General features: G+C 38.5%; 1 protein-coding gene across 2 annotated transcripts in view; it reads right to left on the reverse strand.

The window, feature by feature from the left end:
• DENND1B (DENN domain containing 1B) overlaps positions 1–20,160 on the reverse strand; it is a 3,525,330-nt gene that overhangs the window by 329,625 nt on the left and 3,175,545 nt on the right. For both annotated transcript variants that reach the window (XM_044080248.1, XM_044080247.1), the window contains one exon: positions 18,456–18,566. In XM_044080248.1, the coding sequence (XP_043936183.1) occupies positions 18,456–18,566 (111 nt within the window). The remainder of the gene's footprint in view (positions 1–18,455; positions 18,567–20,160) is intronic.

The raw sequence follows: 20,160 nt of genomic DNA on the forward strand, positions 1-20,160 counted from the left end.
CTGGGTCATGAAAGAGAATCTACAGCTTGCAAGGATATGATATGGGACTTTTCCTATTGTAATTTGGACATGGAGAAACTCAAGCACATCATACTGACTGATCAGCGGTGATGCATGCATGTTTTTGATGTAAACTGATACACCTCCACTTTTCATCCCTTCTTGTGCATTAGGTGTTTTAAATCTGAGGAAGGTACTCTACTCCTGCGCTTCTTGGGTGCTCTCTGCAGCTTCAAACCAAGTGCCAGTAACTGCATGAATGTCAGCATTGTCCAGAGTGAGAAAAGCCTGCAAGTGGTTTAGAGTCTTGGCACTGAGCAGAAACACCTTCAGATGTTCTTCTGTTAGTTTTGGTTATCAGATTGGCAATGCTTAAAAAAGGCACTATGGTGGAAGACAAGGTTTTACTAAACATAAGAAAGCTCAACAGGAATAGATGCAAACAATCTCTGGCAAAGCAGTGTGATGTATCATTTCCAGTCATGCTGATAAATACTGTACCCTCTTCAAATGGCACCACCAAACTAAGCCAACTATTAAAATCAATTATCTTCTGTTTATGCTGTGACATAATCCTTGAAAAAGGTAGAATGCCCTTCAACACTAGGCTCACACCAGCCTGGGACACAGAATCCTTGAGCTCCACCACGTCTCTCTCTCTCTTCATATAGTTCAGGAAGGCATGTCTCAGGTTGTTTACACCAATATGGACTATGAATGTGAATGAGTCGTTCTGGTACTTATGATTCAAGGACCTGAGTGTTGAATTGTGGCACCTAACAGGCAACTGACCATGACTCTCTCCTCACTCACCCTGATGAGTGTGGCATCTCTGTGTTGCACAATGGAATCACCTATAACAAAAATATTGTATTATGTAGTTTGCTCTGTTGGGTTAGAGGCTGTGAGTTGTGGCTATGTGTTTTGTGGTAGGTGTTGTTTTGGTAGAGTGCTTTTGAGATTGCTAAGGATATTTTTGTGGGTGCAATGTCTGGGAGGGCTTTGGGTTTTAGGAAAAGTACGCTTAACAGCCTCAGTGTGTACGGGTCTCGGTGCTTGGATCAAAGTATGTGTGGTGGTTATACTGTGCATATTTCTGACAACCTGCTTCGTGTTATAAGTGCTTGTATGTGAGAGCATTGCCCTAAGTGACATTATGTAACAGCACTTCTTACATATTGCACTGGTATGGTTATGAATTAGATGGTTGTCAGTAAACATGAGAAAATTCGACATTGCTCAGGATGCTCATATCCACCAAACACACCAACCAAGTGGCAATCTCGTTTACTTTGTACCCCAGTTGTTGGTGACCCTCAAAGAAAATCAGAAGTGGGCTTATTCTTTTTGTTGTCAAAGAAGTCCTCTGGTACCTTCTTAGGCAAACAGTATTTTAGTATTTGTTTAAGCCTTCTATATAAAGAAAGTACAGTTTTGTACACTTACCATAAATGTAGATGTTCAAGTATATTCACTGTTGCAGTCATCACACTTGGGTTATCCTGCCAGGGGAAGCCCTCAGTTGGCCCACATACCAGAGGCTTAGTATTTCTGCGTCAGTTGCTGTTGCTGCAGGACTGACATCAGGTTGTCAATGGTATAAAAACAGGCAGCCGATGCTATTACATCAGTTTTTCTTGCCCCAAATGTCAGGAGCCCCCAAATAGGGAGCTACATTAAGGTGGAATAACACCACCAGTAGAAAGTAAATACCAAATAGCACTGTAAGGAGTGAGGAAGAGAGAGACAAGGGGGCTGGAGGGTGGGAAACCAGGACTGCAACAGTGAATACACTCGAACATCTACATTTATGGTTAGTGTACACAACTGTACTATGTTCTTCATGTTTCACTGTTGCAGTCATCACACTTGGGTTGATTCGCAAAGCTGAAGAAACAGGTGGAGGCAGTCAAGAAGAGTTGGGGCTGGCTAGTATGCCCTCCAGGACCGCGGTTGCAAAGCCTGCTCTGGATTTGGAAAAGATAGGCATGTGGCAATCCTTGGTGAGGGCATGAACAGAACTCCATATTGCAGCCTCCAGGATGTCCCTGGTAGGGACCCCACTGAGAAAAGCTGCAGAGGTGGAAGTTGCCCTAGTGGAATGTGTTCTGACCCCCATGTGGGGGATGGTTTCCCATGGTGTTTGTAACAGAAATGGATTTCCTAAAGGGTTTAATCCTATCCAGGTAGAATCTGAGCTGTCTGTGCACATCTAAAGAGTGCAGGATTCTTTCCCCCTTATTTTGAGGTTTAGAGAAAAAGGTGGGCAAATGAACAGATTTGCTGAGAGCCACACTGGACACCCCTTTAGGCAAGAAAGTTGGGTTAGTCCTGAGGGAGACCCTGTAAGCATGACAAATGATGAAGGGTTCCACAGCCATGAGTGCTTGTAGCTCAGACACTCTTCTAGCTGAAGTAATGGCCAGAAGTAAGGCTGTTTTCCAAGAGAGGAATGTTAACTCTGCTGAAGCTGCAGGCTCAAAGGGGGGAGTGTGAGCTTTTCCAACACAAAGTTAAGGTCTCAAGCAGGGGTAATGGCTCTTCTGGGTGGCCTTAAGTTGTTAGCCCCTCTAAGAAACTGCTTGATGAGGGGATGTGAAAAGAGAGGTGGCTCTGTGCTGTAATGAGCAGAGGTGGCAGGGGCATGGATTTTAATAGAAGAGAAGGATAGGCTGCTGTGAAGCAGGTCTGCTAGGTAATCCAGGATGAGAGGCAAGGAGGGCTGTGCTGGTTCACCTCCTTTATCCTGGATTCAGGAGCAATGCCTTTTCCACTTGTCAGCATAGGATTTCCTAGTGTTGGGTCATCTGGCTTCACGTATAATGTCCAGGACTTGCTTGCCTGGGCTGGCTACTGGAGGAGAGGTCAAGGAATAAGTCAGTCTGCCAGGTTCAGGGATGCAAGAACTCTCCCTTCTGCTGTGTCAGGAGAGTTGGAATCTGAGGGAGGTTCCATGGGGGCAACGGTGACAGACTGCGCAGTAGTGGGAAACAGTGTTGCCATGGCCAGTCTGGGGCGATCAGGACTGCCCTTGGTCTTTCCTCCCTTATTTTGAGTAACACCCTGGTAAGAAGAGGTAGAGGGGGAAATGCATAGATCGAGAGGTTTATCCATTGGAAGGATAGAGCACACACTTTTCAGGCCTTGCTCTGAGGTTCCCTGGTGCAGAACTTCCTGAGCTGGTGGTTGTTTTGGGAGGCAAATAGGTCCACCTTCGGGGTACCCCATTTCTGGGTTATGAGGCTGAAGGTGTTGTGATTTAATTGCCACTCATGTGGGTCTGGGAGATTTCTGCTTAAGTTGTCTGCCAGAGAGTTTTGGTTGCATGACAGGAATTGTGCTAGCAGGTGAATCTGCATGGCTGAAGCCATGTGCCAAAGGGTCATGGCTAGCCTGCATAGTGGGTAAGAGTGGGTTCCTCCCTGCTTGTTGATGTACCACATCACTGTGGTGTTGTCTGTTTTGATTAGTAGAGGCCCTGGAGAGAGTAGGGGTCTGAAAGTTGTCAGAGCATGCTGAACAGCTAGCATCTCTTTTGGGTTGATGTGCAGATGAATTTGAATTGGGCTCCAGTGGCCCTGAATGCACATGCTGTCCAGGTGTGCACCCCAGGCATAGTCTGAAGCTTCTGTGGTTAGGGTTTTGGTGGCATGGGGTTGTGAAAAGGTAAGTTCCTTGTTTTGGTTGCATGCTGCTTCCCACCAAAAAAATCTTCCTTTCCTTAGACAAGGCATCATAGGTATAATAGTTTCCAGGTCCTGAGAATGTTGACACCAAAGGCTTTTTAAGTACCACTGAAGTTTTCTCATATGCAGTCTGGCATATGGAATTAGTAGAATGCAGGAGGGCATGAACCCTAGAGCTTGCAGGATTTTCCTTATGGATAACTGGGTTCTGATGGCCAGTTGAGAGAAGTAGCCTGTCAGACAGGCTTGTTTTTCTGGAGTAAGGAATGCCATCTGGGATGCTGTGTCCAGGCTTGCTCCCAGAAATATAATTTTCTGACTGGGGACTAGTTTGGATTTCTTTTCATTTATAGTGGACGACAGTGAGGTCAGTAGGTCTTTTACAAATGTCAGGTGCTGCAACAGCTTTTCCTGACTGTCTGCCTGAATCATGCAGTCGTCCAAGTAGGGGTAAATTTGAATATTTCTTTGTCTGCAAAAAAGCAACTGCTGAAGCCAGGCATTTTGTGAAAACTCTGGGAGCAGTGGATAAGCCAAAGAGAAGCGCAGAGAACTTATAATGCATAGATCCTGCCCTGAAATGTAGATATTTCCTGCAAGAGTCTCTGATTGGTATGCGCAGATAGGCCTCTTTTAGGTCTAGAGTGGCTAACCAGGCATCTTTGGATAGCATAGGAAGAAGTTGCTGGAGGAAGAGCATTTTGAATTTTGGTACCACCAGGAAGGTGTTTAGAATGACTAGATCTAGGATTGGGCACCAGGTGCCCTCTTTTCTGGGTACCAGGAAAAGTCTGGAATAGAAACCTTGGCCTATCTGGTCTGTAGGAACAGGCTGAATTGCTCTAATGGAGAGCAGGGAATGAACTTGGTTTTGTGCCTCTGCCCACTGGTTTGCAGGAAGATCTGTGAACCCTTTTGGGGTTTGCAGTGTGTGGAAATAAAATCTGTACTCCTGCGACACTATGTTGAGGACTCATCGATTGTTGGTGATGAAGGCCCAGTTTTTTGCAAGGTAGGCAAGTTTTCCTCCTAGAGGCACAAGCAGGTGGCCAGAGGTAAGAGGTGGAGTTGAAAAGTCATTGTGAATTTTTTCCATAAGGGGGTGGCTTAGCACTCCCTGTTTTAGAAGTGGAAGTACTCCATTGCTTAGATCTCTGCATTCCCTGGGCCTGCTGTCTGGGGGGTTTGCTTCCCCTAGGTCTAGTTTGAGCTGGCCAAGAGGGGGCTGGAAAGCACCAGTGTTTTGAGGGGCAATACCTACTGAATCCCTGCAAAAAGTCTTTAACTTTCTGCATAGATTTAGCTTTGTCTTCCATCTTTTTTTTAAATCTCTTCTGCCTTGGTGCCAAACAGATTGTCTTTGTTCAGTGGTGCATCCAATAATTTTGAATTGACATGGTCTGGCAAGGTCTGTTCCTTAAGCCAAGCATGCCTTCTAAGTATAGAACCTGTGACTGCTGCCCTGCAGGATGCTTCTAGGGTGTCAAACCCACATTGCAGGGTTTTCTTAGTAACTTGGCTTGCAGAATACATAAGCTCCTGTAATTCTTTATTTTCTGCACAGTATGGGAATGTAGATAATTTTTGTTTAATACATTCCATAGTATGTTGGTGGCATTTCAGTATGTGGAACTGACAACTTAATTCTGTAATGGCAAGAGTTGCAGAGGGAGATACTTTTTTACCCCATCTGTCTAAAGCTCAGGAATCCCTGTCCAAAGGGGTGGGATTCTTAGCTGTGGTTGCTTTTATTCCTTTAGGTCCTTGGGAGATGACCTCTGGGTCAGCAGTAGGATTTTTGAAAAGAAATTTGTGAGAGTCAGGGACTCTGTAATACCTGTCAGGTTTCCTGGGAGCAGTAGGTAGAGTATCAGGAGTTAAACTGGATTCCATGAAAACATCATCCACAAGATCCAGAACAGGATGAATAGCTAAGGGTCTGTGCTGTGGTAAATCTAAAAATTCCCTGAGTCTCTTTTTGGACTGAGGATAATCCTGGCATTCCCAATGGAAATGCTCATTCAATGTATGTAGGGTTTCACCAAAAGAAAAATCCTCTGGAGGACAGGCAGAAGGAATGGACTCCTCTGCATCTGAATCCTCATAAGCAGATAAGGGCATGTCTTCATAATCAGAAACCTCAGAGTTGTCGGACTCTTGGTCAGATAAAGCTGCTGGGTACAAGTATCTTTTTCTTCTAGAAGGGGTAGGCTGGCTTCCCTTAATCAGCCTGATAAAGTCTTCCGCCATTTTAAGCATTTGAGACTGAGGCATGGAAGCAGATGCTTGAGCTTGGGTCGTCGGTATTTTAGACGTAGTTTGTACCCTGGGTCTTAGAAACTCTGTAGTTTTAGAAAGAACTGAAGACACGAAAGAAGTTGGTCTGTGTCAAATATCGGTAGTGCAAAGAACTTCCTCATAAGCCGGTGCCTGCACAGCGGCCCCAGACGCAGCCAAGGTAGAGACATCCACAGGTTCCATAGTCAAAGAAGAGTCTTGTCGCATACCGGACTCTGAACGGGTCTCGGTAGTGGCCTCCGAATCCATAGAAGCGGGCATCAGGGGCTGCAAAAGTGCCTCACTGCGTAACAGTGAACTGGTGACTAACTTAATGGAAGCATCATCGGCAATTTTGAATCTGTGCAGTCTGTCTCTGTCTTTATTTTTACGTTTTTTCAGAAGATCAGTAGTCGGATTGCTTATCAAAGCCATTTTGGAATACGGAGATCGAGAGCAAAAAGTATTTAGCTACGATAAGGGCCCAATGATGTATAGTTCTGGCATTGAACAAAGCACAAAACCTACAGTGAGGAATGTCGTGGTCTGGGCCTAAACAGGTGACACAGTAAGAATGGAAATCTCGGTGTGGTATTTGCTTTCCACAGGCGAGACAATTGTTAACTTTTTCTGATATCAGTTAGAGCAACAAAAAGGATCCCCAATGGGGTACCTAGCTTTAGAAGACTTCAACTTCAATTTCGAAAACTCAGGTAGCGGCCGACTGGCACTTGTGTGAACTGCTTCGGGCTCCTCGGCAAGAAAGACTGATGTAATGGCGTTGGCTGCCTGTTTTTATACCACTGACAACCTGAAATCAGTCCTGGAGTGACAGAAACTGATGCAGAAATACTAAGCCTCTGGTATTCAGGCCGACTGAGGGCTACCCCTGGCAGGATAACCCAAGTGTGACGACTGCAACAGTGAAACATGAAGAACATCAAAGTAAATGGGATGCAACCTATCCACCTGCAGAAATTCAGAAAATGTCTTCTTATATTCAGCCAGCTACCCAAAGGGATTCTCAGATAGTAACAAGAAAAGAATTTCTTCAGAAATAAGAAAAAAAAATTAAGAAAGCTTATCTTCATCTATTGTTATTTTAATAAAACAGCCAGATTAAAAAAAAATAAGAAAAAATGTTTGCTGGCACTGTTTATTTTACTCAAAAATACAGTTCCATCCAGAAAGCCACTGATCAGAAATCTTAACTTTACCATGGAGGAAAAACATCAAGAATCTCATAATATCTCTCAACTGTCCAGATTTTGCCTTATACTTTTGGTCTTTTCCTCATAAAATTTGCGGTTTTCCGGGAAATGTCTGGGAATTGAAATAATAGACATTTGAGATTCAGACTTCATATCCTTCAGAAAATGTATCTTAATGCAAAGCCTTTTATTATCTCAATTTTTTGAAGTTAATAAGAGCAATAATTGAAAACTGTACCTATTTTTAGGCAACTGTCCACCACTATTTTTGGTTTTGCCCAGACTTCTTGTTTGCAGGTTGAGAGATATTTGTACAGCTTTGTGGAAGGGTTGTGCTCTTTTACCCAAGCAGTGTACAACCTCAAAGTTAGAGAAATTAAGTACAGCTGCAGGATGCAGGATTTTTTTTTTATTCCATTGCAAATGGGTACTCAGATTAGTATGTTTACTTTTTGATCCATTCAAAAATAAAATGTTTTGCTGTTTCTATGAATCTAAAGTGAAACAATTACACACAAGAAAAGAAGTTGCTTGTTTTTATATATTTCAGGATGTTCGGGATATGTTAGGCGAAAAAACAATGTTAGTAAGAAATTACCCTTCCTAACAGAGAGTTTTATTTTAACCAAGTATATTTTGAAGTCATTTTTAAGACTTTGCTCTGCCAGGGTTCTATTTATTCAAAAGTCAAGCACATAACAGAGCAAACAAAACCAAGGGCAACACAGGATAAAATAACTGTTTCCAAACCTAGTGAACTATGGCAATGACATATGGCCACAGAAACAGTAAATACTGTTTGAAACCATTTTGTGTTGATGCTATTAGCAAGCCACCCAGACCATATAAAATCATTGCTTGATGTTCTGTGTCTGATACACAGGCAAGAAATCAAGATGCTTTCCTTTTCTCATGTGACAGTTCAACTATTTCTGAAAAAAAGTCAAAATCAGTGGCGAGAAATGACTGGACTCACTGGACGTGATCTGCTTTCTACAAACTACATTTTTTGGTGGAAAGATGATGCAATGACAAGAAATTCAGCAATATAAATTGCTAATAACATATGTCATCAATCCCTGTCACTGAGCTGCAAGTCAAAAGACACTGCTGGTTCACAGGCAAAAAGGTTTTCTCTTATTTGCGACTGAAATGTCTAGATGAAATGAAAATGTTGAGAACAATGACTTATAAAACATCTAAAACAATTCCAAGTTTCACCCGTCAAATATCTTTCCATCTTGAAAGATTGCTCATATAATACAAAGTACATATTGGTTGTGTTTTCCTCTCCCTATGAGTACCCACCATATAAACTCCCCTACATAATTTTCTTGAATATATCAGTATTACAAACCAATTTTCCTAAGGCCTAAGAATCAATCATAGTATTGGTTACATGAAGGTACTTGTACTCGAATATACCATTCTAAATACTGCTACTATACCCACTAGTTCAAATGTTGTTAAAACACGCACACACACTATGTATGTTTGTATTGCTAAATATTTCATTCAGAATGCCTATATACAGAGTATATATATATATATATATATATATATATATATATATATATATATGTATATATATATATATATATGTATATATATACAGTATATATACATATATATATAGGAAAACAAAAATATGACTTTAGTGTCATGATTATTAACAGCGTTTATGGCAAGCCACTGTCTGTGATGCCACTACAAGAGGGCAGGATGTCCTACAGGAAAATACAGCATAATACAGTTCAAGATTTGCATATGCAGGATGCTCTCTCTCTAAGATATATATATATATATATATATATATATATATATATATAAAATATATGTATGGATCTAGGATGTTTGCTCAAACAAGCAAACGCCCAAATCCATAACAACTGAACACACTAACAAAAATGTTTTTATCAAAAAAGCGCTTTCGTTAAAACGTGTTACAAAAAAAAAAAAAAAAAACACAACATTAACATTTTAGCAGGGGGGCTGTGCCCCTTGCACCCCCCACTTTAATATTCTCCCTCCGAGACCACACTACAGTGGGGAAAAGGGAATTTTCCCTTACCCACACTGTAGTACAGCCTCGGCAGCAGGCATACTTATGCAAAAGTGCTTCTTCGGTGAAAAGCACTTTTGCGTAAGTATGCCCGGCCGTTTGGGTTTCGGATGTTTGCTCATTCGAGCAAACGTCCGGAACACATACATATACATATATATATATATATATATATATATATATATACACACACACACACACACACACACACACACACACACACACACACAGACAAGCATTTACTTTTGTACAATTTCCATTTGTCCAACAGAATGAAATGCAGGTTTTTTTTGTCTGAATGATCACTGTATCGAATGTTAGCACTGCCGAATGTCTGTTTTGCATAAATAGGTAAGGGGGGTTGTATTAGGTCTGTGTGTGTGTGTGTGTGTGTGTGTGTGTGTGTGTGTGTGTGTGTATGTTTGAGGGTTAGAGTAGGGGTTAAAAAAGGGGACAGATTTGGAGTTGTAAGAGGGTTTGTGGGTTAGGGTTAGAATAAAGGTTAGATGACAGAACGGATTTGGGGGTTAGGGTTAGAATAAGGGTTAGGCAATGGGAGAGATTTAGTGTTGTTAGTGTGTGGTGGTGTGCATGTGTGAGTGTGTCTGAGCCTGTTTTGTTTAATGATGGTGTTACAGAAATTTTTCTAAAGTAAAAGGAAGACCTCCTCCCCAACTTAGTAATGCATGAAAACCGTAACCCCTGCCCCTAACATTAACTTACCTTAAAAAACACTTTGTGCAGCACTGAAACTTTTCAGATGAGCATAGATATGAATGTTGTAGTGGGCACATTGGTTAAAGACTGCAAAAGGAAATTGTTTTCCTTCTGTGATCTTTAGTAGATTTTATGTTTTGTCTGTTTGACATTCTGAGTCTTTGATATGTTTGGCAATCTTTTGATGTTCGACATTTCAATGCTTTCTTTATGCAGGATATAATCACACATATTTATATATCTAAATGGGTCTACTTTTCTTGATTGAAATTTCACAATTTCAAATATGAAAAGTAAAACCCCACTTCCGTGAAAGCGCACTAAATCGAAAATGCACTTTTGCAAAAGCCGATTCATCGAATCGGAAAAAAAATACATTAAACACTATTTTGGAGGGGGGCAACCCCCCTGCACCCATCACGTAGGGGGCTATGCTCCCTACTTAAATATACTAACTCTCAGATTGCACTACAGTACGGAAAAGGATATATGTCCTTATGCCCATTGTAATGTGCTTCGGTGAATCGACTTTTGCGAAAGTGCACTGTCGACGTAGTGCACTTTCGCTTAAGTGGGTTTGATCTTCTGTTTGTCAAGAAAATGTGTTTTCGACAAACAGAAGTAGACCCATCTAAATAGACAGACAAATAGATATGGCTCGATATCAGAATACAGATGTTTCAGAATGTTGACACTTAAAAGGTTGAAACCATATTGTCAATGTTCTGAAACATCCAAAATACAATGAGCACTAAAAATTTAGTTTTTGCAGAGGGGAAGCTCTCCTGAACCCCAACGCACCTTGTTGTTTATACATACCATCTCCAAACAGCAAATTACCTGATCTCCACTGTAGTGCAATCTCTGCAAAAGCAGTCTTCCTGCCCTAGTATATATTTTGCGTTTTATTTATTTATTTTACATTTGTTTACCAGGTAGTGTCCAACTGGGCTGGTAGCCCATTTTCAGCAGAGACCCGGGGAGAAAACCTCCAGAAAAACAAGACAGATAAAAATACAGAAATTACATCAGAAAGAATAAAAAATACAATACAAATTATATGCAATAAACAAAAAACTAGATAATATTCTTACATTATAGCTAAAAATTTAGAAATGTGAAACACCGGAATATAGACAACTAAGTAAAAAACAGAAAGACTGAAACAGGCAATGAGTAGACCTAACTGACAAGGCATGTGTACACAGTGATTTAAAATGTTAAAACATTGAAATTTGCAGTGCAACAAGCAGTAAGGAAACAATAATTTGTAACAGTGAATAAAAAAATGCAAAATAGCAACTGAGCTGAAAAGGTGAGATGAGGATAGAAGAGGAAATTAGTAGGAGAGAGGAGTTATCCAGAGGGGAAACAGGGGCATAGCCAGTTGCTTTTAAGATATTATTTTATTTTTGTTTTAAATAAAGAGTAGCAGGCGGTGCGCACTGTATGCTTGGGGGAAGAGTATTCCAGGACTTCACTATTTTGTTAGAGTAAAGGGAGTCACCATGGTAGTTATGTGATTGTGTTACTTTGACCAGTGGCCTGCTGGAAGACCTAAGGAACCAGCAGTGTACCTGTAGTTGGAGAACAATTGAAACTGTGGGGCAGCTATGGGGGTTATAAATAATTTTGTGGGTAAGGTAAGTTGGTTTAAGGTTAGCAGGTTTGGAAGTTTTAGCCAGTTAAGTTGTAGAAGAGTGGAACAATGATGGGCTTTATGGGGATGATTAGTGGCAAACTTTGAGATTTTGTTGTAGCAGCATTCAAGGTTATGCAGGTTGGGTGGAACAATGATGGGCTTTATGGGGATGATTAGTGGCAAACTTTGAGATTTTGTTGTAGCAGCATTCAAGGTTATGCAGGTTGGCCTTGTGTAAGTTGGTGAATTTGTGAGAGCAGTAGAGAAATGTAGTGAGAAGTTGTGTTCTAGCCTGGCTTGGGGTGTTAGGTAGGGCTTGGCTCTGTAAAGAACACCAAGTTTAGAATGGACTTTTTTGACTGTTAGGGAAATGTGAATATCAAATTTGAGATGGTCATCTATTGTAATACCTAGTAGTTTGGCCTGGTTAGTAGGTTCTATTTTGGTACCATTTGAGGAGTGAATAGAGAGGGGTTGGAGTTGGTAGTTTGTTTGCAAAGATTATTAACTTAGTCTTGTTTGGGTTTAGAATGAGTTGGTGGGTGGATAGGAAAATTTTAATTTCTTGGAAAGCTTTTTGGATTTTCTTGTAGTTTTTTGTGAGGAAGGGACAGAGCAGTTAAGAAATGTATCAGCTACATTTGGGTGATTGAGGCAAGTTGGATTGCTGTATTAAGGTTATTAGTAAATATGAAAAAGAGAAGGGGGCCAAGTATAGAACCTTGGGATACACCAGTGGATACTGGCAGTAGTGGGGAGAGTTGGTTCTCCCATTTAGTAGCCTGTTGACGGTTTGATAGATAACTGAGAAACCATGACAGGGATGCAGGACCGAGACAGTATATAACAAGTTTATTAAGTAGTAGTTGGTGGGAAATGGTGTCAAAGGCTTTTGACATGTTCAGGAAAATTGCACAGGTTAGCTGTCCATCATTCATAAGTTGGTGGATAGCATTGGTGAAGGATAACAAGGCTGTGTTTGTGCTATACTGGGGTCTAAAGCCATGCTGAGTATCACATAGAAGGTTGTTAGAGGTAAGGTGGTTGAGGAGTTGTAGGTGAATACATTTCTCTAGGATTTTGGCTATGGGTGGGAGGATAGCTATGAGGCGGTAGTTACAGATGTCTCTAGAGGGGCCTCCTTTGTGGAGAGGGATGACGTGAGCAACTTTCCAGAGGAGGGGCACATATTGTTTGAAGATTGAGCGATTGATTAATATAGATATAGGATAGGCAATAGATGGAGCAGCAATTTTTAGGAGTTAATTTGGTAGTTGATTGGCAGCCAGGCAGCAAGGTTTTAGTTTACTTGGGAGCTTTTTAATGTAGGATGATTGAATTGGTTTAAAGGAGAAGGAGTTAGTGGAATTTGAGCCAACGGAGGGGAGTGTGAGAAGCTGCTGTTTGTGGTTGTCAAGGACAGGGATGGAATGAATAAAATGTGAGTTGAACTGTGAGGCTAAGGGTACAGAGGTATTGGCTGTGGAAAGAGAGAGGTTGGAGGATTTACCAGGGCTGAGGAGGAAGTTAAGCGTTTTCGTCTCCAATTATAAAATTCAGGAGATTTTATCAAACAAGAACTGAACATTAAAGCAGAGTTTAAATACTAAAAACACTGAAAATCTCACTCCCAAATGACATCACTTCCTGCAGAGCACAAAGTTCTAATTAAAGAAACAGTGCATCTAAAAAGAACATTGAGCTAAAAACCATACACAAGTACAAGTCACATGCATAAAATAATAATAAATAAATAACTAATATATATTGGCGGTACTCTAATAAATATAAACAATAATTGTTCATGTATAATCATGCAACTCCCAACAAAGGATAAACAAATGCACAATAAACATGGAATTCTAAATTAGGTTCCATATAACAAAGTATTGGCAGCTTTGTAAAAACAAGCCCTAAACTCTTATATGACAGAATTTAGCAACTGTCATGAAAATGTGCAACATATGGTTTAAATGCTCGTATTACATAGATTAAAAACTGTTTTTTTTAAAATATATATTTTTAATACAGTGAGACAACTAAATGGGAATAAATGCGGGCAATCAAAATATATACTAGAACACCACCGCCTTCTCCGATAGTCTTAAGAAGCCGATGCTTAAATATGTAAACATAAAACTTATCTCATATAAAGCAACAATATGTAAACTTAATAAATACCAACTAAATAAATAACTAAAAGTTAAAAAATAACTAAATAGTTAAAAGGTGTATTTCCATTAGTCTCTACCTAATGCTTTTATTTTTAGCAAACTACTAATGGAAATGTTATCATTTAAGCCTGGCAAACATGCAGCATTCAAGCGCAACTGCCAGGCTAGTTCCATTTTTTTCTAAACAGTACGGCCAAGCACCTCACCTAGTGGAACAGACTATACTTTCCAGTATAAAAAATTTAAAATAGTGTTCTGGCTTTATATTAATATGTTTAGCTAATGCATTATGGTTGCGGCCATCACGAATATCCCTAAGGTGCTCACCTATTCTATTTTTCAACTTTCAGTCAGTTTAGCCAATGTAAAAACATGAGCAAAGTACACATAGAGCACAACAAACAATTCTCTCTGTGTTACAAGAGAATTTTTACCACTGATCCAAATGTTCATTCCATTGACTTCTACAACTTCAGCTTCAAGTATATTGCTACAAAACTTGCATCTTACACATTTATACATATGCCCCCTACTTCGTTTTGGTGCAAGATGTTCAAATATATTTTTCAAACAACAGCCTTTCCTATATACACAAATCGGACCTTTCCTGAGAATATTTACCATATCCTCGTCATTGCGTATGAATTCCCAGTTCTTATTTAATATATTTTTAATGTTATATGCATCCCTACTAAAAGTAGTTATAAAACTATTCTGATATGATTCATTAATTTCAACCACCTTATTGTCAATAAGGTTTGCAGGACCTGAGTCGGGTAAAACTAATGACTCACTAGTGCTAAATTCTATTATCCCAACCTCTTTAATTTTCAGAATAGGTACAAAATGACCTTCCTGTCTCTTATTAACAACTTAATTCATTATTTGATCAATTAGTTTCACTGGATATTTCCTTCTAATGAACATCTGTTTAAGAATATCGCATTCCGCTAAAAAATGTATTCCATTCAGTAGTCATCCGGGCTGCACTCAGAAACTGTCCCTTAATTACAGCCCGTTTTTGGTGAAATGGATGACTACTACTAAGAAAACTGTTTGAATATGTGTTCTTACGAAATATTTTAGCAACAAAACAATTTAATGTTTCATTCTTTGCTAACAAAATGTCTAAATAAGAAATGCTGTCATTACCTATTGAGTGTGTACATTTGGTGAGGAATAGAAAGTCTGGTTTAAACAAGGTATATACTAACTTAAATGAAGAAGAAGAATCTGAAATTGCTTTTTTGATGGAGAATAATGGTGTGAGGATTATGAAACCAGACAAAGGAGGCGGGGTAGCTTTCATGTATACAGTTGACTACAACAACAAAATGTTGGATATTTTGAATACGGATACTTGCACTAAGAGTTCCCTCAATGAAATGAATGAGGCATATAGGAGAGTTAAAGGGTTCATACAGGACATTTTCATTGATGGTTTGAATTCTATTAATGAACTACATTATTTAACGGTGGAATACTCAATTATTCCAACTATTTTGGGGCCCCAAAAATCTAATAAGATGTCCATCAGCCACCTATGAGGCCCATTGTGGATGCTCGGAGCTCTATTCATTCATCACTATAGATGTTACCAACTTGTATAGTGTTATTCCCCATGAAATAGGACTTCAATGGTTTTGTGAGTACCTTCAAACAAAGCACATTAGTCAGGACAAAATTAACTTATATGAACAAATGATGGATATTGTATTAAGAAACAATTTTATTTTGTTTAAGAGTGAGTACTTTTACAGAATGAAGGTGTCGCAATGGGATCTGCATGTGGTGGCTTGTATGCCAACATTATTATGTTGGAGTTGGAGAAACAGTTTTCCCATCCCAATATATCCATCTGTAAAACATATGTTCGTTATTTGGACAATATATTTATTTTGTGGAATGGACCAATGGATTTGATTGATGCTTTATTACTTTTATCACCATATTACATTTTTAAAATTTACACACTCCATAGGTAATGACAGCATTTCTTATTTAGATGTTTTGTTAGCAAAGAATGAAGCATTAAATTGTTTTGTTGCTAAAATATTTCGTAAGAACACATATTCAAACAGTTTTCTGCATTTTAGTAGTAGTCATCCATTTCACCAAAAACAGACTGTAATTAAGGGACAGTTTGTGCGTGCAGCCCGGATGACTACTGAATGGAATACATTTTTAGTGGAATGTGACATTCTTAAACAGATGTTCATTAGAAAGAAATATCCAGTGAGACTAATTGATCAAATAATGAATGAAGTTGTTAATAACAGACAGGAGGGTCATTTTGTACCTATTCTGAAAATTAAAGAGGTTGGGAGAATAAAATTTAGCACTAATGAGTCATTAGTTTTACCTGACTCAGGTCCTGCAAACATTATCGACAATAAGGTGGCTGAAATTAATGAATCATATCAGAATAGTTTTATAACTACTTTTAGTAGGGATGCATATAACATTAAAAATATATTAAATAAGAACTGGGAATTCATACGTAATGACAAGGATGTGGTAAATATTCTTGGGGAAAGTCCGATTTGTGTATATAGGAAAGGCTGTTGTTTGAAAAATATATTTGAACATCATGCACCAAAATGAAGTAGGGGACATATGTATAAATGTGGAAGATGCAAGTTTTGTTGCAATATACTTGAAGCTGAAGTTGTAGAAGTCAATGGAATGAACATTTGGATCAGTGGTAAATTCTCTTGTAATACGGAGAGAATTGTTTATTGTGCTCTGTGTGTACTTTGCTCATGTTTTTACATTGGCAAAACTGAACGAAAGTTGAAAAATAGAATAGATGAGCACCTTAGGGATACTCGTGATGACAACGACCATAATGCATTAGCTAAACATATTAATATATACCCAGAACACTATTTTAAATTTTTTATACTGGAAAGTATGGTCTATTCCACTAGGGGAGGTGCTTGGCCATACTATTTAGAAAAAAATGGAACTAGCCTGGCAGTTGCCCTTGAATGCTGCATGTTTGCCAGGCTTAAATGATAACATTTCCATTAGTAGTTTGCTAAAAATAAAAGCATTAGGTAGAGACTAATGGAACTACACCTTTTAACCGTTTAGTTATTTTTTACCTATTAGTTATTTATTTAGTTTTTTTTTATTAGGTGTACATATTGTTGCATTATATGAGATAAGTTTTATGTTTACATATTTAAGCATCGGCCTCTTAGACTATTGGAGAAGGCGGTGGTGTTCTAGCATATATTTTGATTGCCTGAATTTCTTCCCATTTAGTTGTCTCACTGTATTAAAAATATATATTTAAAAAAAAGCAGTTGTAACCTATGTAATACGAGCATTTAAACCATATGTGGCAGATTTTCATGACAGTTGCTAAATTCTGTCATACAAGAGTTTAGGGAGTGTTTTTACAAAGCTGCCAATACTTTGTTATATGGGACCTAATTTAGAATTCCATGTTTATTGTGCATTTGTTTATCCTTTGTTGGGAGTTGCATGATTATACATGAACAATTATTGTTTATATTTATTAGAGTACTGCCAATATATATTGGTTATTTATTTATTATTTTATGCATGCGATTTGCACTTGTATATGGTTTTTAGCTCAATGTTCTTTTTAGATTCACTGTTTCTTTAATTAGAACTTTGTGCTTTGCCAGGAAGATACACTGTTACTTTAATTCGAACTTTGTGCTCTGCCAGGAAGTGATGTCATTTGGGAGGGTGATTTTCAGTGTTTTTAGTATTTAAACTCTGCTTTAATGTTGAGTTCTTGTTTGATAAAGTCTCTTGAATTGTATAATTGGAGATGAAAGCGCTTATTATTTTACGTTGGTGAATACTGATAATCGTTTTTATTCTAATAAAGGACTGTTTTTACCATTCTGCATTGGTATATACTTGCCAGTGGACTCCATTCCGTTTTTTGGATTTACTTGTTGGTTTCTTTTCTATCACTGAGGAGGAAGTTAACTGTTTTCCAGATTTTTTGTGGGTTGTGTAGGTACTTTTGTTGAAAGGTTTGGAAGTAGTGTTTTTTATCACTGCAAATTTTTTTTCATAGTTTGGTTTCTTAATTGCTTATAAGAGGAGGTTTTACAATGTTGATAATATGGTTTTGACCTTTTAAAAGTCAGTGTTACAACATAAATCTATCTGTACAGATCATTAAACTTAAAAAAAAAAGGCAATTCAATGTGCATGCTTTCAGACATAACCTTGGAGCATACTAATTTAAAACAATCATTTTTTGCAATGGGGCAAGCCCTCCTGCACCCCCACATGTTGGTTTGAGTACCCAGACCCCCTTGTTAGTCATATATTTTACCTCTGAGATTGCACAACATTGGAGAAAGGGCATATTCCCCAATTCTGTAATGGTGTGATCTCATACAACTGCCGAAAATCTGGTTTGCTGACAAATGTGTTGATAAAACAGACATTGGCTTTGGGCTTATTTCACTTAACTTACAGCTCACTCACTCATACACACACGCATGTATGCACACACACAAACACACGCACACGCATACAGAGAGAGAGAGAGATACAGACACACATATGTGTGTGTGTACATGTATATATATACACACACACGTTTGTGTGTGTGTGTGTGTGTGTGTGTGTGTATAAAATCATTAAGCTTTATAAAACTGAAACTAATGTACAGAACAGTTCTGATCCTACCTGAGCAAGTCTCCTTTTCTCAGAGTTTGATCTTCTGCCTGCATGTGCTGTAAGAGGTTGGGCAACTGGAAAGGAGCCTACTATGCAAGTTCCATTGTCTTCATCACTGTCCTATAAATACAAGTATAATGACATCATTTAAGTTCTACATTAGCACTAGAAAACATTATATGCAACCGTAATATGCTATATTTAGCAGTTCTATTATTATTTTTAAATTCCCTGAATTAATCATGCACACCATTAAACACATCAAGTAAGTTGCTTTATCAGCTATGTGACAGCAAAATAATTAACACATTAAAGTTCAGCAGAAATACACCTGTAATCTCAAATGCTGTTTGACTCCATTTCCATAGCCAGTTTATGCACACTTTCTTGGAACTTAGTGGTGCGGAGCAGCTGACTTAATAAGGATTTGCAATCACAAATGAGTCACACTACTGGTGGTCATTACAATATAAAGAGTTAAATACTGCCTGAAGTAGAAACTCGGCTTAAAATAAACATTGTCCTTACAAGGCCGAAAAGCAAAATGAAAAGCAAACAGGTCCAATGCACTAAACAAGCATTATGCTTACATGATGCAGAAAATCAAAACTGAAAGCTAACACTGTACTAAAGCACATAAATCTAAATAAAATACATGATATACAGCAATTATAATACACAGAAACACATTATCATGCAAGATTTATAGAATATACTTGGATTTGATCTCTGGCTGAAAATGTGATTCTGACTGTTTCACATCAGGAGACTGACAGTTCCCAGAATATGAAGCTAGGTACCTAAAAGACCAATTTCCATTCTCAGCCCTGAGAACTGTGAAACTCACTTGGCCAAAACTCCTCAGGCTATATGTGAGTGAGCAAGCTTTCACTCTGACAGTTATAGATTTTTTTCCTTCTGTGGAAAATAACTGAAAGGCAGTTCTAGTCTTCTGCCAGACAAAAACTGCTGAACCATTCCTTTACCAGTAACACAATGTAACACAATAGCATAAGTATTACAGAGGAAAGGTAGATTTATTATAATGTAATCCAAGTTTCATGTTACACAAAAGACAGTGACAACCTATGGAATGTAACTATAATGTAATATTTTACTTTATAAAGCTACATTAATTTCAGAAATTCCTGTTCAGACCACCAACACTGAATAAATTATCTGTACTGGTAGTAGAACGTATTTGTCTACAACATAAAATCCACCGCCTTTAGAATTCCAAAGTTTGCATTCATTAGCCTTAACAAAACATATCAGCTTGACAGCAGACCAGTGGTTAAAATATGATCTTCCACTGCACTTCTGATTCTGTCTTTACTGCAAATTGTGTGTGTCCCAAACATAAGCACAGCAGCCTTTCAGTTGCCTGTTTCTGATAAAGTTTAGTGCCACAAACTGTTACACTGATGAAGACTGAACAAAAGGAGACAATAAACAGTTTGCGTCAGAACTCTGAATAACAAAAATGAGGCAAATACTAGTGAGTTAAACCCACAAAAAAAATTAATTTAAATAAATAAAATTAAACGCTTTTGTTCTCTAGTGACACTGACTTAATCAGAATTTAAAAAAAATCTCAAGACAACCTTATTTATACAACACTCAATTAAATAATTAACTAATTAAACATCAAAGCCCAACAATATTTAATTAAAACACCCCAGCCCTATTCCAGCTCCACATATGGTGAAACCTC

This window comes from Protopterus annectens, chromosome 8.part0 (genome assembly GCF_019279795.1).
Source record: "Protopterus annectens isolate FY-2018-M chromosome 8.part0, PAN1.0, whole genome shotgun sequence".
Classification (NCBI taxonomy): Eukaryota; Metazoa; Chordata; order Ceratodontiformes; family Protopteridae; genus Protopterus; species Protopterus annectens.